The sequence below is a fragment of the Macrosteles quadrilineatus genome, unplaced genomic scaffold (assembly GCF_028750875.1).
Source record: "Macrosteles quadrilineatus isolate MER2022 unplaced genomic scaffold, UCM_ALF_1.0 Scaffold_1__1_contigs__length_201487025, whole genome shotgun sequence".
In the NCBI taxonomy this organism is placed as follows: domain Eukaryota; kingdom Metazoa; phylum Arthropoda; class Insecta; order Hemiptera; family Cicadellidae; genus Macrosteles; species Macrosteles quadrilineatus.
Window position 1 is genome coordinate 97,442,450 of NW_026542594.1, and position 25,249 is coordinate 97,467,698.

Genomic DNA, 25,249 nt, shown 5'->3' on the forward strand with positions numbered 1-25,249 from the left:
GGTTAGTTTTTGTATAATTCTAAGATACTGAGAATAATCAGTAACGAAAAGCAACATTTAAACTTAAGCAACTTAAATCGGATGTCCTCTATATTATTAAGTCAAGGAATATGTATAAATCAATTATTTCTACATATGATAAACTTGGAAAATGTCCACAAGAAATTCCGGTTTTTGATATTTTTATTTATACCACCCTAAAAATATCAATCCCCTCTTTACTTAATTAAAAACAGTGCATCTTTAGTCGAGTCAACCACTAATAGACGTGCTAAAGACTTGAAACATTAATCAATTGTTGTTGTTGGGCCTATACCACAGAGAAATGAAACATAATGTAAAATCGACCCTCTGGTTTCCATGCTACAATCACTTTGTAGCAATAACTCATTATGTTGACTTTCCTAAATGCAATCTTGGAAATATATTCATCTTTACGGGACTTGTAATCATTCTAATTCCTACCAGGACTAATATGACTGACTACATCTAGTTTGTTGCTCAGAGAGACCAAGGTTAGTTTTATAATAGTTTACCTATATTGTGACCAACTAGGATTGGGAATCATGTGTTTAATTATTAAGAGTATAGGGACAATTTGATAGAGGAAAGCTTCAAAAGTGCGACTTTATTGATGTAATTTAAGGTAATGTAACACGGTAATGGTGTAATGGAGAAGATAGGACCTTATCTCGCTGATAAGGTAATCACTCATGTGTGATTGACAATTCCTCACTGTCAATTTAGAGCCCCAACCTTGGGATGGCGAGCATGTGATCACCTTTCACCAGTTCACACCGCAACATGGACAAATGATTCGCTTAAGTTCTCTGAAGTATTCTCGTTAAAGAAGTCTTCGTTACATATAAACAGTTTCCATGTATTGAAATTACAATCTTCTTGGTTGAATCTTTCCAACTCGTTTTCCAGCAGAGTTGCATAAGCAGTTTGAACAATAAAATATTGTACTTAACACTTTACCCGTAGTGTTGTTTTACAAAACTATAATGCATGCATACTGGTTAAACTTTTTTTTATCAATCGACAATAATGAACAACGGTTGTTGATAAATGATATAAAAATACCCCCACCGCAGCAAACCTGCCGAGTAAGTGAATTTCCATTTGTCTTAATTGATTTTCAATTAAGTCTATTTAAATAACATTAGGTTTAACGAGTACCTAGGTTTGCTGCTACAAGGAAACTAATTAAGTGTGTTTTTTTTTAAATATTAATTCCCATCTTACACCTTTAAATCAAAATTCATCTAAATCTGACAAAAAATACTCAAGTTATCGCGTTCACGGACACACGCACATATATATATATATATACACACATACATATATAAACAATTTAACGAATTATGTTTAGGCCTCTGGGAATACAAAATGAAAAAGTAAATTGGTGCCACATACGGTAATAGCTACTCCTCTATAGGGAAATTCGCTAAAATTAGCCAGGACAACGAAATAATATACGATAGTAAACACAAATACGTTTGTATATGGTAAGATGTTATGGCAAGATTTTAAATATATTATGAAGGGTCCCGTGCGCAAATTGAGCATTTTAATAAGGCCCGAAATTTGTTTCTGGGGCATAGCGAAATATGTTATACCCTTTTATTATTCCAATATTGTTTGTTTCCATTAAATATACAATATTTAAAGGCCTTAGACGATTTATTACCAGGTAAATAAAACTACGAATTAACAACACCAAATTTTATTGTTGATATCTACGGGTACGAGTTCTTAAAAATTATTGAAACGGGTATAGTTCTAAGCTCTTGTAGCTAAACTTCTGTAAAATTTAAGCCCAGCTGGTTCAGTAGTTTTTATGTGATTGAGTATCACACAAACACACACACACACACACCTACACACACGCACGCACGCACACAGGAAAAGACATACATCATTCGATTATTATATAATATATTATATATATAGATTATGTATAACTCAACAATACTAGGTAAATAATAAAATAGTTATAATTATAGTCATGAGAAAACTACTACATTTACCGATCGCAGCATTTGTAATTACGAGAAGGCAACAAAACCCATCAATATTTTAATCCAGTTGGACATAATCCTTATCCCAGGGTGGTTAAATGTATCCAACGATCACTGAGCCCAGGATGTTTTACAGATTTATCACTCAGTCGATTATTCATTTAATTTTCAAAAATGATACAGATGCACACACAAATTTTAAAGTTGGATTAATATATGTTTTTTATTGACATTCATAATAATCAATCATAACAGTCCATTTCGCTGAAGAATTTACTTCCAATACTTAATGAATATTTATTACAATGTTTAAGATTTGTGTGTGATATGAACAGTTTTTGTCTAAGTACTGTACAGGTTTAGTATTGAACACATTATAATTTGTGTCGCAAGCCAGTAAGTATGATTGCGACCGATCTTAAACGATTTACATCTTCGATTTTACATTATCTGTTATACTGTAGTAACTCTATAACGTTGTCCTGTATCTCCTAAGTGGTAGGCTACACTGAGCTGTCAATCCGCTGAGAGTGATTACCTCATCATAGGGTTGATGAAGACGCCACGTCATCTATTGCACCACAAGATCTTCTATACTTTACCTCTTCTCCTAGAACCCTAACGTAGGCCATGTAAAAATACACAAACATCAGTAGTTTTAAGGTGTGAATATGAACGGTACAGACAGTTTACCAGATCTTCAACGAGTTACGCCATACTATAACAACGAAGCACCATTGGCACTATTAACATGCAAGCAATGCAGTGCGGCTGCTGGCAACTGACGTTAATTTATCGTGAAACATTTTTTTCTGAGTAGGAGCGAGAAAATCGGTGGATCTTACGATTGACCGGTTTTTCTTCGAGGAAAATCGTTCCGGAGACCTGACAAGTTGTTCCTATTTAAGCAACTTGAAGATTAGTTGGCCTATGTCTATAAATTAGTCTGACTTATGTTCATGTTTTTCAGGTTCATACACCAACAATCGGGCAATTAATCTGTTTGCTTAGGTCTCTACCTACACCTTGCCAAACCAATATAAATCACATCACTTTAATTTTACTGTTTATCATTACTATAAAACGATATATAAATTCTAGTGGAACCAAAATAACATAATATTAACTGCAAGTGAATTAACTCCCGATTATAATGATTAGCAAACAAACTGTCAAACAACTACAAATCAAACTAGTTTTGCCGACTGTTGGAAAAACTAAAATTATATTAATCTTATAAATTATAAGGGTTTTCTTCTTGCTATTTTAAAAACTATAATCAGCTAAGGTAACTTGTATGCTGTTTTATTAAAATCATGTGAAATAAATAGTGATTGAGTGAAAGATATAGTGTACTCGTTAAGTGCGGGGGGTGAGGAGCGTTTGCTAACATTCACACATACAGACGGAGTTCAGGGATTGTTCCATCAATTGATAGCCTCTGCGGGGAGGGATTAGGTCCAGTTGTGATTTATGGACGTGTTCGCCGCCTTTGATAAACGGTTTTATTTACAAAACAAACAGTGAGTGCCCAGTATTTGCGATCTTATGTAAATTTCAAAAGTTTTCATTGAAAGGATAGTATCCCCTGAAAAGGTTATTCGTTAATCTCTGAAACTCCATATTTCTATAACAACTTGATTTAACATTATACCCAAAGGCGGTAGTATCGATGGTATGTAGAGTTTTAAACAAGAAGTCACCCGTAAAACTGGCTATGAATCATGTAACCAAAACCATATAAGTTACTAGGAAGGTTTAAGCTCCATTCTTATAGCTCAACTCAGTAATTGAGATTTTACCAAAGTTCAAAATAGTTAAAAATAATTAATCTGTTTGTAAAATCATCTCAAGCCAAACCACCTGCGTGAAGAAGCTGTTAGACTCCCGGGCTCCTGCATTGACTCAGTTGCAGACCCTACATTAGCCAGGTATGCGTCAAGCTTGACAGAGTAGTTCATCTTCTCAGGTAACTTCTGTTGGCTTCCTGCAGCTGCAGCATATGACATCTTGCTCCTTCAGAAGATGGCTTTGAGGGTGGTTACGTCCGCCGGGTGCCGAGACCACTGTTAAAGTAGGTCTATCATGAAGTGTCCAAAGGTTCTGACTATCTATGGCCAGTATATCCTAATAGCATGGTATTACTTAAATAAACTCAGCAAAACTTGCTCAACGTGAGGACAAACACATTTGTACCAAGCACGACGTGGCCCTCTCCTTGACCTGCCCAGATGCCGACTTGCCTAGACTCGTACCCTTCCGGCTAACCATTCTATGCCAGTACTCTCCATACACTCTCCCCGTTAAAGTGGGCGAGCTGGACATTAGGGCCTTTAAAGATACACAGAGGGACTATTTGGTGGGTAGACCTTGTATCCACTTAGTGAACTGGATGACACACCACTTTTTGGCAACTCACCACCATCGTAATGAGCTTCATTTTATAATACCCCCGCCGCAGCAATTAAGCCGCAGCAAAAAGTTACGCCGCAGCAAACCTGTTGTCTAAGCGAATTTCCATTTGTCTGAATTGATTTTCAACTAAACCTATTCAAATAACATGAGGTTTAATGAGTACCTAAGTTTGCTTTTACAAGGATACTAATAACGCGTATTTTTTGTAAAATATTAATAGCTTAGTATAAAATAAATAAATTTGCCAAGTTTGATCAAAATATATCCATAAACAAGCAAACTACAACATTTTAGAATGTTCTCCATAATAATAGCATGGGAATTTTAAATTTACAATTTTTTTTATTTTCTCCGTCACCAATAACCTTACAAAAACACTTTGATATACTAAATTATTTGTTTGTTTAAGCTCTGTAAAAAAATGGTCTAGAGAGAAATTAGGAAGTTTTCTGTTTTGAGGGTCAGAAATTAGAAAAACTATTTTTTACACCATAAAACCCCCCGTAAAACCCTATTCGCATGGTCCGATCATGATGGTTGCAAACTCTTTCAAGTTTATCCCACCTTACACCTTTAAACCAAATTTCATCAAAATCGGACAAAAATTACTCAACTTATCGCGTTCACGGACGTACATATATACAGGGTGAGGCAGTAAGGGCACCCGGATTTTCTTTCGTTGTCACATTATAAGTAAAGCAAAAATGAATGAAAAGCTGTGCTTATAACATCAATAATACTATGCCATTTCAGTAAACATTCTGTCTGAGGCTTGTAACTCTGAGATTTTGATGTAGGAACCTATTTTTAAAATAGTGATTCTTGTGCAAATACCCAGATATTGTTTGGACCACATTCCATACTTGGTCAATATGGTGCTGTTCCAGATTGGAAAACAATAGAGAACTGGGTAAAATTATTTAGGATAAAATAATCGGTGGTTGCACACAGAGAGCACAGAATGGTTGCACCAGCCATTGTTGAAAGAGTTGTGAGTCGCAATAACTCAAAGTCCAAAGAGTTTTACCAGGATGCTTTCGTTGTTACAAGCTTTACGTTGGCTGTTTGCTTTCTTTGGGGGTTCTCCCTTTAAGCTACTTGAAATTTAAGGTTTTTCAAATTTGCCCTAGGGATTTTCTTAAATTGAAGCTCTCCAAGAAACAAAAGTGATTCCTGAAGAAATGTTGGAAGGAGTATTCAATGGCATTTTCAAGTGACTGAAAAGTCACTTGAAAGTCACTTGAAAAGTCAAGTAGGACAAGAACGACACTTGAAGGATTTTATTTTCAAGAAATGGAAAAATGACTTTGTTAAGTTAAAATGGCAAACGATAAGCTGTGTTTTGATGTGCTATTTATATGTATAGGGTAAATAGTAGTGAATTTGTACTATTTATAAATTGTGGCGCTTTCATTGCCTCACCCTGTATATATAAATTTGAACGAATGGTGTTTTTGGCCTCTGGGGTCATAAAAATGAAAAAGTAAATCGGTCCCGGGCCTAGGTCTTACCGTTCCGCCTACGGCAATAACTACTTCCCTATAGGGAAATTCGCTAAAAAGGACGCAATCATGTTTTACTTTGTCGGACACCAGTCCAGTATTCAAGTAAGTAAGTAAACAAGAAGTTGTTGTCCTAGTTGAATGGTTGAAATCAACATTATAGAATATACAACAAAGACTTAAAAGTCAACGAAATTTTGTGATATAATTTAAAACCTACAGTATTTTAACCTGCAAACAAATTTTACTGTTGGACTTTTACATAGCACTAGTTATTGGATGCATTATCAATATTGTTCCAAGTATCTCATTGTGAAAGATTTACCATGACAACAATTCTTCATCCTCATACTTGGCTTTATACATAAGTATAATCATAGACTAAGCAACGTATGCTTTATCCATGGTATAATACAGCGATTCTAGTTTTTTGGTCACACCACTAAAAGATTTTTAGATTAGCTTAGGACTGATTGTTTTCCATGTACTTTTACTAAACATTCTGAATGGCTTGTCTTTTAATATTTTTTATATTTAAAAAATACATAATTTTTTTCCAAAATGTATGTTAAAATATATTGTTGAAATATATTTACCAAAAACCAAGAAAATCGTAACACAGAAGCACTATTTCATGTAGAAAACATTTTTTTAAGGTATCCAAATGAAGGAGTTGGTAAACAATTTATCTAATTTTATGTGGATCAACAATTAGTATATTACGCTCAACCGTAGAGGAGGGAATAAATAATATAACATTCTTCATTTTATTTTTGGCAGTAGAGTGGAGAGTACAAAGATTGGTCATGATGATTTCATACTATACAACTTCAATTGGATATTTTCGTCAAAACTAAATGAAAATAATGCGAGAAAATTATTATAAACTACAGTAAGTTAAATATTATTTTAATACAAAAGGTAGCAATATAGGCTAGTTATTCAAATATTTTCAATAGGCCTACTATACGTATCGTTTAGGTTATAAACTCGATTAAATTAGAACCGTGTTTTAGTAGGCATAATAAATACAGAAAACCTGTAATATACAGTACATTTATAATGCCATTATTAAAATAATTCTTATTTACCCTATTTAACACGATACTATGGCTATCAGTTGTAACATTGTCCCTGTGTACAGAGAGTTACAGTCTGGCAGGGCAGGTGTGAACACTGAACACTACGTCGACATTTGCGGTGTTGAGGCTTTGATTGTGTTTGTGAAACAACCCCTATCTGAGCTAATTGTTTGGTCCTGCCACTTGTTGGGTGCTTCACATCGCACTTCATGGCTTCTACAACTCCCGGTTTTAAAAGGAAAACTCTCCTAAAACATAATTTAAATAATACTAAAATATACGCTGCAATAATAATTATTTATAACAAGATAAGAAGTTATTATAAGTTTGTTTCACCCTCTAAGAGTTTAAAGAATTTTAAAGTACGAACAATTATTAATTATTTACGTTTCGTTACTTTTGTATATTGTTTTAGACTCCTCCTTTTACATTCTAAGTTTCACAAGATCATAAGAAATTCCTTTAGGGGTTACATAAATTGAAAAAAAGATTTGCCTTATACCTATTTCCCTTTAAATGGACTACTGTTTGTAGCCTTTTTAAGAAACGGAATTTTTGATGGACATTTTTTTTCAGGACGGTGACGTCGTACTGTAATCCAGCTACTAGGAGGTCACGAATTGTGGATATTTGCATGCACTGTGGATACGATACTCCCTGGGGTGGATTAACGTCCGCACTAGTGAGTACCATGACTATGCGCAGTGCTATCCTGATAATTAAACCAATTCGTATATACCAAGGCAAAAATGTGGTTTGGATTCAACTATAAACTGTAGGTCCCTTAGTTGCCATTAGCTGTATGGGCTATTAATTAACAGCTGTGTCTCTGTCTAAGGAATAAGTCGGCCTTAGTCACTAACAAGACTACAAGATCGCGACACTTACCCTACACTCATCTCCATTCATACTTGGCTTATAATACCTACCTTTGTATGGTCGCCATTTCAAAGAAAAAGTATTAGTAAATAAGGCTAATGTCGGCAGATATTTAATGCAGTAGCCGCGTAAGTTAGGAGCTCTACTTCGGGTAATACAGACGCGTTTCTGAATGTAACAATAATTAATTATCCCGCGTCAACGAAATCTCTGGTCTCAGCGCCTTCTGGCTCAGCAACATTTGAATCTATTCATCTGCTTTTAGATGACTCGACAATTCGGTCTTTCAAGCTGTTGAAAACCTCCAGGCATTAATTTTACCCTTTATGCGAAGAGTCATTTTTGAAAATCTTTTTTGTATAAATTCTTTTATTTATAACAATTTCTGTTATTTGTTTTGAAATAAGTACAAAGTATTATATACGTTTTTCGATCAAGTTATGTCAATTTTCTAGCGAGCCAACAATAGGCTTAAAAATATTGATGTTGCGGATATCCAAACTCCTTATACTAAAAAGATTAGTGGTCTTACTCCAATTTTATAAGTACAAAAAAAGTAAATTATCTTTTTCGATGCCAAGGTATGCTTTAAACTGTAGTTTCGCATTTCTTGTTTTGAACTAATTGCGTTTTGTGTAAGCCTGTTTTGCAAAAAAAAGAGCTAGATACAAGACAAACTTAATTAAACTTTTTTTTCTTCCAATATAAGCCCAATTGTATATTTGTGTCACTCAGCAAATCCTACGCTTTTCATTCATGTAAACATTTAGAGGAATGCTTTATTGAAGTTTAGGTGTACCTATGTAATTTATATAGGCCTACAAAATATCATTAAATCATAAACAAAACTAAACCCATCAATTGGACTAAATATTGAACACAACAAATGCAAACATTAGATTCTCATCTTACAAATTGGAACGGCCGTGTATGGACGAGCATTTTTAAGTAACTAAGCTTTATTAGTTTTGAAACTTGCCGTGTAAAATGATAATATTTTAATTCGATGAAGGAATGGCTGTAGCGGATCTGTGGTTCCGGTTGATTAGTTTCAGCCAGGAGTGATTAAGCAGGATTATAATCAGCGAGATGTCTGCGTATCAGATCTAGCTTAACTGAATTGAATCCTTTGAGGGGACTACCATAGTAAAAACCCCTTTGTTTTTCTTTTTCTTTTTAACATGTCCTTGGATATGACCTATGCCACTATCATAAGCTACTTATTATTTATTCGCGGCTTATTTGAGCAGAAGATTTCATAATTTTTTCGACAGAGTAAATTCAAATTCAGTTATAATTTTTAATACAGTAGGCCTGGATGCAATAAAACGTTTGGTACGTTCGGCAGTGCGTAAGTGGGGTGTTAATAGTTATGGAAGTGAATATATTTAGCTATACACCATTACCGGTACCTCTAATTTAAGTACGTGTAAGTAATTTAAGTAAGTGTTAAGTATACAGGTAATTTTAGTATTGTAATGCCCTAATCGATATATAATACGACGCTTATTGGGATTACAGGGCATTATAGCTTGTTGTGCAATTAAAAAAAAGTTAAGTCGTGTCCGTCAAGTGTAATGCAGACTTTAAGAAAGGTTAAGAAGAAAGATTGAGCAACTTTGATTATGGTTTTAATTGTTTGTGTAATATATGACTAATTAGATAGCGCGCACGAAGACAAAAATGTTTATACGACGTATTTTAAGTTGATATTGTAGGTAATCTTTACCATTATACAACAGTAAATATTATGTAAAATTCTCCCTACATAATATCACACACCAAAATGTAAACATGATCATGACAAACTAACAGTTAATAGTATTGTTTATGTTTCAACTGGTAACGCAATAATGACAGCGGTTGATTGACACGTTTAACAACATGTTGTCAACAACAATGTCTTTGGTCGAGTCTCCTTTACGAACTGGACATTATTAGTGCTATGTTTGTATAATATGTTTACATTAAAGGTTACCTGGTCTGTGATGTTCGGGACCGACTATACGCTATCACTACTCGACAGACACTAAGCCAAGCAACAGGTTGATGCGTCCGGGACCAGCGCGTGCGCCATTTGCAGTGGACACAACTGTACCGCCACCGCGACAATCGATATTGGCAAACTAGACAACGGATGAAACCGTTATCTTTCTATTTCTCATCAAGGATCAATTATTAAATGATTTAAACATTCAGCCAGCAAAGAAAACAAATCATCCGATTACCTTTTAAGTGATGGGTCGTAAGATTATTTTGTATGACAGCAGGTATACTTCACCCCTTTTCCATTACAAGATATTTTATATTATGAGATATATTTTAACATGCACTAGGCCCTACATTTTGTTAAAGTGTATAGTATTCAAATACTGTCCAAAGGAGGTGAAACGTGACCGATACACGGTAAAAATTGAAATGAGATTCGGACAAATCTTGGAGACCAAAAACATAAAAGATTTAATGCAGGAAACTTTAAGGAAAATGTTCAATATTGATGTGAATTTTTTTATATAAATTCCTGCAAAGCAGATTTTTCGTTTTTAAGGTAATTAGTCCAAATTAGATATATAAATTTGTTACAAAATATACTCATACGTTCATGTAGCTCTTGGTGAAACAAAAATATCTTAAACAGGATGTAGCCACCATGTCGCAAAGTGTAAATGATATCATGGTGCTAACTGATCAATCGGCCATCTGAAGCCTACACCTTCACAGTAAAATATATTAAGGAGTATAATTCACCTATCTTGTTGCCTTCGTTTTTGAGCTGGAGGTTCACATTCCCCCCACGTTTATTTCTCCAGCTTGTTTCACATCTTCAGCGGTTGACGAACACACGGTGGATTCATAGGTCTTTCCTCCTCTTTATTATTTCTTGTACTCTACTCACTGTAGAGAGAATATAGGCTACATAGTAAATATTTTGCTTAAATATATAGAGTGATATATATTAGATTATTATTGATATATCTTAGTGATATGAAGATAGAACACCCCAAAACGACATGACGAGGACAACAAAAATGTAGTTAGTATAATTCAAGTTTTTGAAACTGGTATGACACAGAGGGTTGACCTTTTACATTTTAAGTTATGTTACATGTGACATTCTAATGAAGTAATATACAGCTGTAGGGTGTGTCGGGAATTGAACCCGCCCCTCCAGCACCGAAGTCCGAGATGCCAACCACTTAGGTTTTATCTTTAACACCCCTTTTCTGGCTGTCCTGCTTAACCAATGTTTATAATTGAGGTGTAATGTTAAAGCTTATCTTGCGCATGGGAACTTTATATCACCGTATATTTTTAAAATACCATCCTAGTAATTTTATAATATGAAAATTTGAACTCATTTTAAAGAAAGATTGTTTTGGCAATCTATCGCTTAATTGTTAATTTGTGAGTGGTTTACGTATTGATAGTCATTTTTCTTAAAATTCAAATGCCTTTCTTGTAGCATAGCAAAATGTTAGAAAACAATGAAAATTTTTCAACCAGTGATGTATAAAATAATAGTATCTATAAAACGGTTGAAGTCCAAATTACTGTTAGAAGACACCAATTTATACTATACCTTAACCATCCAAGTAGTACTAATGGTTCAGAAACTAGGTAACTGACCAAGGAATCAAAAACCATTGTGTTGTAAAATAGAGTGCTGAGAAAAATACATGGACCAGTAAAATATAACGAAGGCTGGAGGATATAAGAAAGCTTAGAGAAATGTATAATCCCCAGATAAAGTGGTGATGTCCAAAAGTAAAGAGCCAGCATGGGGACGCCATGCGTGGAGTAGAGAAGATAGTTTAAGATGCCATGGTGTGTATACATAAATGATTTAAACTATGACTTAAACTTAGAGCAAATGTATTAATATTTAGTCATTGCATATACAATCGCAATCATAGACCATCATTTGATGATATAGTGATTTCAATCAGTAAGATCGTTTATTTAAGTTTTACCAACATTAAATCTGAAATAGTGTACCTGTTGCTCGAATTCGAGCAGTTGCGAAGTATTACAGGCGATATTTTAAAATTAGTAACAGTCATAATTTCCGATGGCCTTAAAAAAGTCGACTCAAGATAATGGAAATACTCATGATGTACATAGCAGTTCGATAATCTACATTTCTTGTAAATATCCATTTTTCATAACTGATCTTGGTTTTATTGTTTTCTACAAATGTTTCCCCCTAATAGCCTTATTAGTTTGTCCATAAAAATGGTTATAAATTCTAAAAAAATCATTATTTCTATGTCTTTTACTTGGTGGTGTTCTATGACTTTCCAATGTTTCCATAGTTTGCAAATCGGCTCTTTCAATGATTGCTCAAGAAATGCAGGACACTGTAATTCAATTTTCTTTTTAGTTTATCAAACTGTCCAGGCTTTCTCGTATTTTTTCTATGGTAATATTTACGCCGACCGAAATTCTTAAATGAAATATTTATTTTAAGCCAAGTGAGTAATGTTTGTAGCTCACGTTTCCAATTGCAACCAAAATTAACAGCAATTAAATTATCCAGCTGATCAAAATGTAAACAAATATGTTCCTCGTGAGGATAACATGGGTACCTAAAAAGCCATTGGGACAGAGCCCAAGGAACTTTTTTTAATGTAGGGTCAGTTTGAAAATCGTCACACCTAAACGAATATTTGTGTATATATTATGAGGGATTAAATATTAAAACAAAAAAGCCTTATTGTTCACAAAGTTTTATGAAGCGTATTAATAATATAGTTTATATCTATGACACGTAATTTCCTCAATCAACCTTTTACTGTAGTCTCAATCAGTGTTATAAATGTGTTAGGCTTTTCAACAAGTATGTAACACGAGACGACGTAGTTTTCTAAGACAGACTTTCCCAGCTATTCCGACCCGGGCGCGAGCACCTGTTGCACACAATCAATACCTTGATAACACCAACACCCAACAATAGCAACCTCCTGTACTATCTCACCATTGATAACAACACTTCCTAGAACAATATCCCTGCGTTACAGGTAGGCCTATCAGTCAACTCTTCCCTTTCATTAATGTGCTGACGGATACCAAAATAAATATGGAAAGTGTAACAATCGTTTTGGGGCACTTAATAATTTTATCTCTAACACAAATACAGTTTTTAATTAATAAAAAAGTGTATCTCAAGGTAATGACAAAGTATTTTTAATAGTATAATATCGGCACTATTGTAGTGGACTTGTTTCCAAAACAATGAATAATGTAAGATTAAGTTTTACAGCGACAATTGTATTTTAATGTAACACGGGTGGATACTGTGTGACACCATCCATTAACCAAGAGGGTATACAACAATCACAATTACACCCTATTCATCGCTTATTGTTTTAAAACCATCCCGATTTAGTAAAATAACTGTAGCTAAGGTTACAAATCTTGGCCCGTGATTAAAAAAAGGTTTTAAGATGCAAATAAAACTATTATCTATTATAAAAATTTAAGTTCTTAAAAATATCAACTGTTTCTATTAAAATTAAGCTATTTTAAATGCCACAATTATGGATTATTAGTAGTTAGCCAGCGCTCGTTGCTTTGCTTGAAACTATTATTTTAAATGGTAATTTGTTCTTTACGATAAATAATAAAAATGTATACAAAAAAAAAATTAATACATGAATTAACAGTGTTTTTTTTCATTAAGTGTATAAATTTTTAGGCGTACTTACCTCCATGTAGGCACGCAACATACAGCTATCCGTGTGAAAAGCATGCATTTTTCTGAATTTAAACAGGTGATAATCAGGGATTGCCCTTGTGCCTTATAATGGTGAATGCGAAAGCAAGACGCAAAGGAAATTGTAGTCACTTCAATTCAAAGAGTAATTCGGATGACAGACATCATCGGTATTCTTGGGATTAAGACTATTTCTTCTTTAAACTTATCACTGATGATTGTTGCTTCGATCAAATTAGGTGTCATTTTTTAAATCGTCAGTCTAATTTCGTTGCACAGCTTGGGTGGATTTAATTTTCGTATTATTATTATAGGAGTTCTCCTCTTTTAATGACAGTAGTTTAGTGGGTTACTGACAAATTAGGAGTCATTTGAATACCTGAGATAGCGCGCACGATTATTATTCACTTAATAATTAATTTATGTTAGATTGTGTGGGTATAGAACAAAATATAAAAATATAAAGATATTAACATCCCTTTTATTGTTTATAATACTTTGATAACGGTTTTTACTTTTTATATTTACATATTTAATAGTGGAGAATTTAAATTTTGTTGAGCGCACAGGTGTGCTGCGATTTGGGTTTAATATATTTGAACTTATCCAAAAGTAAAATAGTTTTCTGTGCTGCATTCTGTGGAAAAGTCGGACATAGGACCTATTAATTTTATTAGTGAATTGATCATTTTACTATGATTAATAAATTTTTTATTTCCTTCAATATAAACCCTCGTAGGCGGAGCCCTTTTGACGGATCTGCTTTCAAACTTCACACAAACCTTCTTTGAATAAGGCTTAATAATGCCTGAAAGTTTCATTACAATCTGTAGAGCGGTTTCGGAGTCCATAGGGTAGGCCTATATACATGCATACATACTACCTCTTTTATAGATATAGATAAACTAATTTACAAAATGGTCGGCCCCATTATATGACTTATATCAATGAAACGCCACAGGTTTTTAAGGATGCATCAAAATTGTTTGCAAATTTTTTGCTCACTTCTTGTTTATTTTGCTTTCTTCGTGTACTAAGTGATGTAACAAAAGCTGCTACACGAGCATTTTCATAAATGTACAACTTATAAAAATTATTATAAATTATTCTAAAATTGAAATTGCAAAGCTGAATTTGAATGGTATTAAATATTCCCAAATAAAACAAATTAAAGAAAGTATTTATGAGTTGACAAGCTCCACCGAGGCGATTTCAGGGTCTCCTTTAGCATTGTTACGTGTAATCGCATTACGTAAAAGTTTTTGGTAAAGCTCCAGTGTATAGAACTTGGGTGAAAAGTTGCTATCGGCTTATATAAAATACTACTAAATTATACTAAATAACAGAAGTTTAATATTGTTTTAAATTAAATGTAATAAGCGTAAATCACAATTGAACAAAGTAAATGTTGTCATAAGAAAATAATTACCCTTATTATTATTAAATGTGTATAGTGATGCAAGCGATCTGGTCTAGTGGTAGAGCGCGGGACCTTGATCCAAAGCCTGTCAGTCACCGATGGAATTTTTGCACAACCATGTGATATGAGAAAAACTAACCCAGGTTTGAGTCTAGCGTCTTATGTGAATGTGGAACAAAAATATGGATTTTTCTAATTTGTTTTGAAGTGCTATAATTTAAAAAAGAACGGTTTGATAAACAAAATACTGTAAAAATATTGGAGAACATTTTAACTATATCTGAATGTTATAATCGAAAATGGTTTTTATAAAAATAGGATATATTGTATATGCAGAGTGTCCCAGACCACCCCGCCGGCTTCTATAACTCCAATATGAAAGCAAATAGAAACCTGATTGCAACTGGAAACCCCTATTTTGACCCCCAAAGAATTTAGCAATTTTTTTTTACTGGAAAAAAGTGCCCAAAGGGCAGATTTATTGGGGGCGGGATGGTTTTTGGAAAACTTTCTAATGAAAAGGGGGATCGTGTTGTACCTCATTTTAAAGTTCTTTGATCCCTGAGTATTTTAGTGGAAAAGGTTTTGAATTATTCTTATCCATATTTACAGGGTGGTCAAAAACTTATAAAAAATATAGCTTTGAACTTTTTTCACTGTGAAGAGGTGAAATTTCGGGGGGGGGGGTTTAAATTTGTATAACACTTTAATAGTTAAATTAGCTTTAAAAAACTGGGTTCAACCCTTTTTTAAAACTTTTTACTTATGTTACGCATTTTTTTACTTTATGAAGTTTTAAAAGCTGTTATGTAAAAAATTCAAAAAGCAACATGGGTCGAATTACTTACCACATCTTAGCCCTTTAAATTAGCTACAATTTGTGTGTTTAATGTTATTTGTATCTTTATCGGTTGAAGAGCTATAGTGAATTTAGTGTACTTTAATTATTTTTTAATGGTATTAAAGTGTTTGCCGTTGTACACGTGTAGGTATCTATAAAAATCACTTGTGTCTGATATAATAAAGAAAACAACTGCAAAGATTCATAGTTATTTTATAATTCCATAGCTCTAATAATGCTTTGAATGATGTAGGTAATTTTAAGGTCTACAATGTGGTACGTAATTCAACCCATGTTGCCATTTGAATTTTTTGACTTAACAGCTTTTAAAACTTCATAAAGTTTAAAAATGCGAAACATAAGTAAAAAATTAAAAAAAAGGTTGAGATTAGATATTATTCAAAGCTCATTTAACAATTAAATTGTTACTTAAAATTCAACCCCCCCCCCCCCCACGAAATTTCACCTCTTTGCAGTGAAAGATAGTTCAAAGCTCTATTTTCTTTACATTTTTGACCACCCTGTAAATAGGGATAAGAATAATTAAAAACTTTTTCCTCTAAAATAGGGATCAAAGACCTTTAAAATGGGGTATAACTGACCCTCCTTTACATTTGAAAATTTCCCAAACATCACCCCCAACCCCCAAAATCTGCCCTTTTCGGAGCTTTTTTTGAGTTCAAAAATAATTTTGCTGAACTCTTTGGGGTCAAAATAGGGGGTCCCAGTTGCAATCAGATTTCTATTTGCTTTCATATTGGAGTTATAGAAGCCGGCCGGGTGGTCTGGGCCACCCTGTATACATATAACAGCAAAACATATTATTGAAACTGTTTATGGTGATTACAGGTAAATTAGACAATAATTATGTGGAAGCGTCCAAACGGGGCTCGATAGGTTGGGTTGTTGTCATGTTAGTTTGTAATCTATTAACAACAGAAAAACTTATAAAATTATTTGTATAAAAACAAATAAAAATTGTACTTATTTACAGACAGAATTGTAATAGTGCAGACACTTTTAATGTCTATAGTAATTTATAAAATAACGGTAAAAAAGAAGTTGTAATTCAACAGCTGATCTTTGAGTTGAATGTTTAACCACAATCAAAATTTAACCAAAGCCAAGAAGTTGATCAAATTATAGGCTTTCTTAACCCTTTGAGGTCGAATTTTTTCCACATTTTCCGGCGAATTTAGCTTGTCATTCAAGCAGTCAGGAAAACGGAGCCCAGCAACCTATACTCGCCATTCGACCAAAAAAATTAACTTTTTTTATTTTTTTATTTTTTTTTTTTTGGTCCTTGTAGGTCGCCATTTTTGAGCAGTCGGCAAAATGGCGGGTGGCGACCTATACTCGCCATTCGACCGCAAAGGGTTAAGGCTCTTTTTTTATAAAATTTTAACCTGATTAAGGTTGGTGAATCTCTCATTATGGTGTAGGTCTAAAACAAAAAATAATAATAGATTTACAGGTCTTCTCGTTATACATTTAACTTGTCCGTTTTCAATGAGTTTTAAAAAGTGGGATTACTCTTGTATTATATTCATGCAACAAAGGGGGGGGGGGGACACACAGTGAATAGGCTATGACGCACACAGTAACGCTTCATTGCAGTTCCATCATTGCAGTCATAACCATAATCATAACGACTGTGAGATCCACCAGCACACAGAGAAGTGGCTGTTAAACTCAATAACACTGCAAGTTCACTAGTTTTACGATTAGCCAGCTTTCAATGAATTCATTTAATGTTCATGTGGTGAGAGATACAATTTTATGAATAAAACAACATAACTTCAAAATAATTATTGTCTGGTGATTTCCGTGTGTTAACCTGCAATAATAAAATCCAGGTCTGACGATACAATTGCGTTTTAGTTAATGCTTAGTTCGACTGCATATAAAACCCCGTATGATTTTATAAAGTCTTCCAGGAAATTGTACTCAAGCAAACCAATTAAAATGTAAAGGCTCGTGCATTCATATAGTCAATAACATTTATCAATTAACATATACTGGAATAACTACTTAATACTGTTTCTTATCTAATGTTATGCTATGTGTATATTCACCACTGGGGTTTTTACCTATTTGCTGCTGTTATTAATAATAAATCCTCATGAGGGGTGTATTACGAAGTAATTGTGACATTTTGTTATTTATGTTTATAATTATTTGACAAACAGCGTTTCGGCGAGTACCACTCACTTACAAAATCACAATAATCCCCAAACAAAAATATATTTATAACCTCGTACAATTGTTATTATAATAGTTTATTACCTTATACATTATGTCCAATAATATCAAGTTAAAATAGGAAACCATGATGAATAGACAAGGTAAAGTAACCGCATTAGGGTTGGAATAGTTGAGGATAAGGCGCTTACCCCCTGAGGCGGCCATACTCCTCTGGACTAGATCAATCGCATCGCTCTAGGAACACCATTACTGAAGCTTGCCCCCTCCACTACACTCTGCTCTGTCTGGTTACAGCTAGACGATGTAAAATATCAGAATGTCATAGTATTTCTAAAGTAAAGAAGCGTCAACAAAACGCAAAAGAGGTCCCTGAATTAAAATACTATTCGATCAGAAAACCTAATACTAGTAATAATCAAGTCAAGCTCTTAGACTGAAACAGTTATTTATATGTTGCCATCCTACACCTTAACAGTAAGACATGAGTGCATGTACATATTTTTTTTTATTATTTAATCTTTTCTTAGAAAATTAAAATTAAAAAAACATTCATGGACAATTTGATATTTACGGATTATATTCCTCTAGTTAATTAAGTAACGTTTTACTGTTTTAGGTGTTTTAACTCACTATTTTAAAATTCGAAAGATCTAAACCTACAAACGCATTTACAAAGCTGTTTAGGATTTTCAATATCTTATAAACTATGAGGTATACTCAATACAATAGGGGTTTTATCTGTAACGTCCCTTTTCCATCAGTCCTACGTAACCGATTTTCACGGTTTAGGTGGAACTTTAAAGATTATATGATCTAGAGGAGTGACGAATTTTAATGAAATAGATAATATTCCTTCAGGTATTTTCTTCCCCCTGGCCTTTGATATCTCTAAAACCTGCTTTCAAAGGTATAGTCGCTGCTGAAAAACTTGCTTTAAAAAGTTTTAATATTTTAATTGTAATATACCAGCTTACAGCAGCTTATTTACAGCTTATTTTGAACTTTAAATAGGCTACTTGTACCGATAATCGTAGTTTTATTCAGCTAAGTTAACCAGTTAACCACTTTGTATGATATAGATCTACTATAGGCCTATACATATTTAACTTTCTGTAGAATAGGAGTGCGATATATATCGACTTCCAAATAAGATTTTAATTAGTTGAATTATCTATATCTTCCTAACCTAACATAACCTAATCTAAAACATAGTCCGCCATTACGTTAGGTTAGGTTATGTTATATTATAATTATTAGGTGTGGTCTGCATAATACCAAAGTGCCAGGAGTGTTATTAATATTATAGTTAATTGTTTTTAACAAACACTCATACAATTTTTTATATGATGATGTTTTTTTTCTTGAATGTTAATTTTCTGCCTCGGAGTAATCAAAGATGTAAGGGTATTGCATTAACCTGGGAGACGAGTTTTGGGCTCTATTTAAATGCGCAATAAATTCACGGGCCTACCACATTGTTTATAAAATTATAAATGTTATATTAGAAGTAATCAGAACCACATATTGTGGAAACGAAATGTATCTTGTTATACCATCCTTAACAATACTGTACTACTTCTAGCATTGGAGAAACAATTGTAGATATTTTAAAATCAATAAAATATTTACTAAATTAACCATTTAGGTTAGTTAACCAACGAAGTTAAACATTTGAAAATTATTGCATGATTAATTCAGAGGCAATATAACTTTTCTCTTTGCTATCGCAATATTACAGGTAAGTCAATGTGTCAACTCTGGTGGGTCAAAACTATAACCGTCAGTACATCTATACATTTGTGACATAATTCCCGTTTAATTGATTCAACTACAAGTTTACGTAGGCCAATGGGCTTATAATAACTAAATTATAACCAGCACCGTTAGAACTCCTGTAAATAGTATTTACTCAATAACAGAACAAAGATAGAATATCGCTAAGCCGTCTTTAGCCCAGATTGCAATATTGCATAACAATTACAGCGGGGTGGGGGTGGTGTAGGGAGGGGGAGGTGCCGCGACGCGGAGGACATGGTCAGACAGCGCCGCGGTGCCGGGACATGAGGCTGCCCTGTGTGCGGCCTGTGGCCCTGGTCCTACTGGTCATCCTCAGGTACTCGCCCCACACGCTCACCAATCAGCTTTTGCACTAGCACACGACACACGCAGTCAAGTACTGGCCCGTTGATAAGCACCGCTGTGCGTTAGGCCTGCACAGCGTCAAGGTGGCATGCGTCGGACACTCACAATGAACATTGTAAATTTACATTTATAGCACAAAAAGCTCTGATGAATCATCAATCTCCAAGTAGATGAAGGTCCAGGAAGATTGTTTGTAACGATATACAGTTTCAGCTAAGGTTTTTTTTTCAATTCACTTTTTTAAATCTAAATTTAACGAAATTGGTACACGAGTACTTTCAGCAAAAGCCTGGTTAAACGATACTATAAGAGCCCTAGCCACCTCAAAATATATGGATATCGCCTTAACATTTTGCTTTATATACTTATAACAGATGGTAAAACTGTTATTTTAACATGTACATTTAGTTTGGAAGAAAATAGGCTATTATTAAAAATGAGTCTAGATACGAGATGATTCCAGGAAGTTCCAATTAAGTACAACGCTCGATGTACAAGCAACCTGGATAGGTACACTAGATGTGGCAAGAATTAAACTCAATATTTAACGGTAAAAAATAAATATTGAAATACTATGTTTAAAGATTTAGCATATTAATTTCTACTATAGTCCCAGACTGTACAAAAGAGTTGTAGTGTCTGTATTTTTTTACATCAAATCAAATCTACCAATAAACAATGAAAAAAAATATTAATCCCTAGGGCGTAAAGTAACTGTTTCGACACAAGCTCAAGTTTAACACGGACTATGAGCGAGGATTGAAAAGACACATTTCCCGTGTGAGGAACTATATTTCTCGTCATATTGCATCATTAACTAACAAACTGAGATGGAAAAAGAAAATACTTTTCATGTAATGATGGCCTCTCAAAACGACTTCCAGCTTGTTTCCGATTCTTCTAATGTAAATAAGTAGCTGTTTGTGATTCAATCATTTAATCTATGAATGTGTGTGTGTACCTTATACCATCAATATGTCAACACAATTTAAAATAATACAACAATTAGCTAAAACCTTATAACGTAATAAATCAATCGATAAAGAATGTCGATGCACGCGATAGCTTTAAATCGAAATATACAACTGATTACAACAACTGACTTTTACTTCCTAGGGGACTGAAACTGTTATTAACTCCATAGGGTGTAAAAATGCTACTTTAGACCCGCACGCATGTATATGCCGAAAACATAATAAAGATATTGAAAATTGAATTAATACTGATAAACGTTGTTGAAGCATATAATAAACAAGAATTAGATGAACATGTTTGTACCTAGTTATTCACTGAACAAGCATTTCTAATTTACATTTAAACTACACCCTATAACCCCGTGTTAAATGGAAGGTTAACCAGTGGACTTGTTATGACCGCATAAACAGAATCGTCTAACACTTGGCAAGTTCCTGAGTTAACACGCCACAACTTGCGGTGTTGTCAAACCGAGACTGAGCCGTTACAATCTGCCGTGAACAGGCAGGTGTTCCCTTCACTTTACAGTGCAAAACATACATCAGCATCAGTAGTTATTTTGGGTAAGTTACTTTTCATGATTGAGGACTGAAAGTTCTAAACGAAATCAGAATAAAAACTGTAGAGGAACAACAACAAAAAAAAAAAAAATAATATTATCACCAGCACACCATAACATATAGCATGATACTAAGTTTCGGTTCCTAGTTAAAGCAGTAAGGTTAGGTTTATTTGATAGAATGGTTATCAATTTGCATATTATTTCAAATGTTAATTACACTGCCTTAGCATCGATAAACCCATAAAAGTATCGCATAGCTTAATAATAGCTACAATAAGCCTACAGTACTTAGTTACAACCCTCTATAAAGAAATAAAAATATCCCCTTGTGTAATCGAAGTGCAGTTATACCCGCATGAATCTTGTAAGGGTACTAGCTGAAGCATGTTGCTGCTAACACTGCATTAGTTATTGATAAAATATCTTCACTATGGGTATGGTTGGGATGACTAAGAGTAGACATTATAAATACGTTAATAAAGTCTACAGACTTAAAGAAAAAAAATAAAGAAAAAAAACGTCATTCCCGTGTAGCTAAACAGGCCCTATACAGTTATCCAGTATAATCCTATGGCTTTAGATCAGATGGTAATTTCCAGATCAGAACGTACAGGTACACATAGTACTCATATTCAAAAGCAAAACACCACTCAAATTCTGAACTCATCATTTCATGGCAAAAATGTATCAAGGAGTAATAATTAATAAACGTATCGCTGATTCTCGTACAATGAGCGCATACTAGCTTGCAACCGCCCCATAAAGCAGGGTCTAGTTTCCGTCAAAAACTGGGGAAAACACTTATTTGACTATGAAAACATTCTTAAATATTAATATTTTGTCAAATGAAAGAGAAAAGTAATCTCAGCAAGCTTAAAAACATATAAAATGGAAACTTTCAACAGCCAACAATGACAATATTTTCACATAACCATTCTGCCAAAAAAGAAATGAAAATGGGAAAATATAACTATATACACAAAGTTGGAGAAATGCGAGAAGAGTTTTACTGCGTATAACACAGTGTTTACGCTATAATGAGTCAGAGTGGCGCTACACAACTCAAGGTGTTTGTCGTGTGTCCAAGGTTTCTTACTATATTGAAATCAGATATTCAACTGCTCACGCCACCACATCACGCACCCCGCCAAGGAGCCGCCCGACCCTTAACCCTCAAACCTCAACCCTGCACTTAATTAGTATTGTGAAAGCGAGCTAGACATGTTTTTAAACTGTTGTGAAAAGCTATCGTTAACTTACAAGTGCTTTCTAAATATTATGTTTTGCAGTTAATGCTAAAATTGATGAATTTGAAAGTTATATGAAAAAATAAAGATGAATCTACTCGTAACGATAAAATCAATTAAAATATTACTATGATTTGAAGACTTGTGTTAAAATTGTACGATATTTTCTATACATCTCGAATGAAGAATTGTTTACCATACGAACGAAAGTTCCAAGATCTAAATAATTATAAGTTTATTATTCTTACTTTTACAATATTTGTACTTTGTGAATGGATAATTTAATCTATTGACCTATGTGTGTGCTCATGATTACGAAATTATGCGAAGCTACACCAATTGTCCAATGCCCGTCAAATTGGTATGTAGAATGTATGTGCGTTATTAATACTACTTTTCCGATTAGTTTAACTCCTCCTCCTAGCTATACTGTACTAAGTATTTTGAGTTGGGTTTTGGGTGGAAATATCAATTTTGGGTTTCACTGAACACAAAAAATGGTTAAAAAGTGATGTCTGTAAATTTGTTGGATATTGTCAAAATATTAAAACAATATATAAACGACTAGCTGCTGTAAACGTAGTTTCCATCGGAGAGGGTGCTGAAAAGTAAAAAATACGTGTTCTTTTAATTTGTTGTACAATTCTGCCTTTGGTTCAGTAACAAAATTCAATTGGACTTTTTAATTTGAAAAACATCTTTCTCTAAAGCTCGGCTAAATTATAAGGCTAACTAGGAGCCTACGAAATATATGAGGCACTGATGCATATATGAAAATACTTTACCAGTAGGCCTACTATTTCGTTGTCAAATGATACGATTAATTAAACGTTTATCTAGTTGTAAAACTTCTATTAAGTAAATAGGTAAAAAAAATCGCATGACATCGGGTTTAACCGTAGTGAAGCAAAACTGTAGGGTATGTTTTATCCTAACCATTCACTTTTGTCAGGAATAGCCTGCAGCTGATTATGTAAATATCACAGAAAGCAGAAAATTGAAAATGGAACACTGTTTTAGGTACCTACCTGAAACAAATCTCTAATATTGTTATTCAGAGCCCAAATTCCATTAATTTAAATAGGACATAATCAATCAACATACAGGGTTAGTAAAAAGTGTGGAGACCCCCTGTTATTTTTTTAACGGCCCATACTAGAAAAAGTAAACTCGGCACACCATTATGGCATGTTATGAAGTACTTTTTGGGCATAACCGCCACTTGGTGTTCATCCCCAAAATGGGGGATTTTGGGGGAAACTAAAAAATTTCAAATACAAAGAACCATCGAGTGACCCCTCATTTCCTGGTAAAAGAAAACCAACAACGCAAACTAGAGGTCTCTATCTCAGTTCAGTACAAAATGGCAGCCGATTGAAATTCCCATAAGTTCCCAAACCCAAAATGGGGGATTTTGGGGGAAACTCAAAATTTTTTAATGATAAGCCCCATCGAGTGACCCCTCATTTTGAAGGCCATAATAAAAGAAAACTAACAACACAAACAATAGGTCTCTATCTTAACACAGTAAAATATGGCAGCCAATTCAATATAAAATTGCAAGTTATTTCCGATTTTAAAGATTTCAATCACCTTCCATTTTTTACTGGATTGAGATAGAAACCTCTAGTTTGCGTTGTTAGTTTTATTTTACCAGGACTTTCAAAATGAGGGGTCACTTGATGGGGATTATCATTAAAAACTTTTGAGTTTCCCCCAAAATCCCCCATTTTGGGTTTGGTAAGCAAGTGGCTATTAGGCTTAAAAAGTACTTCATAACATGCCAAAAAGGTGTGTAGAGTTTAGTTTTCCTAGTGTGAGCCGCTACAAAATTTACAGGGGGTCTCCAGACTTGGAAAGCTGCAAGTTAAATTCAACTTCTGAGAATTTCAATTGGCTGCCATTTTTTACTGGATTGAGATAAAGACCTCTAGTTTGCGTTTTTGGTTTTCTTTTACCAGGACCTTCAAAATGAGTGGTCACTCGATAGGTCTTTGTATTTGAAATTTTTTAGTTTCCCCCAAAATCCCCCATTTTGGGGATGTACACCAAGTGACGGTTATGCCCAAAAAGTACTTCATAACATGCCATAAAGGTGTGCCGAGTTTAGTTTTTCTAGTATGGGCCGTTAAAAAAATAACAGGGGGTCTCCACACTTTTTACTAACCCTGTATAATACGTAAGCGTTCTTATTTTCACTCGTTCCATAGTTCATTATACAGTATTTACATTAATTTACACG

The 25,249-nt window shown here is 33.9% G+C and overlaps 2 protein-coding genes across 3 annotated transcripts in view; one reads left to right on the forward strand and one right to left on the reverse strand.

The window, feature by feature from the left end:
• The window catches only part of LOC128992984 (GTP-binding protein Di-Ras2), a 291,630-nt gene extending 281,659 nt beyond the window's left edge, over window positions 1-9,971 (reverse strand). Inside the window, exon 1 of one of the 2 annotated variants that reach the window (XM_054416829.1) lies at window positions 9,881-9,971. The gene's annotated coding sequence lies outside the window, so the exon portion shown is untranslated. The remainder of the gene's footprint in view (window positions 1-9,880) is intronic. The other variant, XM_054416763.1, reaches the window with a different exon arrangement.
• A 10,164-nt stretch (window positions 9,972-20,135) lies between these two features.
• LOC128983206 (glycine receptor subunit alpha-2-like) overlaps window positions 20,136-25,249 on the forward strand; it is a 70,178-nt gene continuing 65,064 nt past the window's right edge. The window contains exon 1 of the mRNA XM_054402412.1: window positions 20,136-20,194. Coding sequence (XP_054258387.1) covers window positions 20,142-20,194 — 53 coding nt within the window. The 5' untranslated portion in view covers window positions 20,136-20,141. The remainder of the gene's footprint in view (window positions 20,195-25,249) is intronic.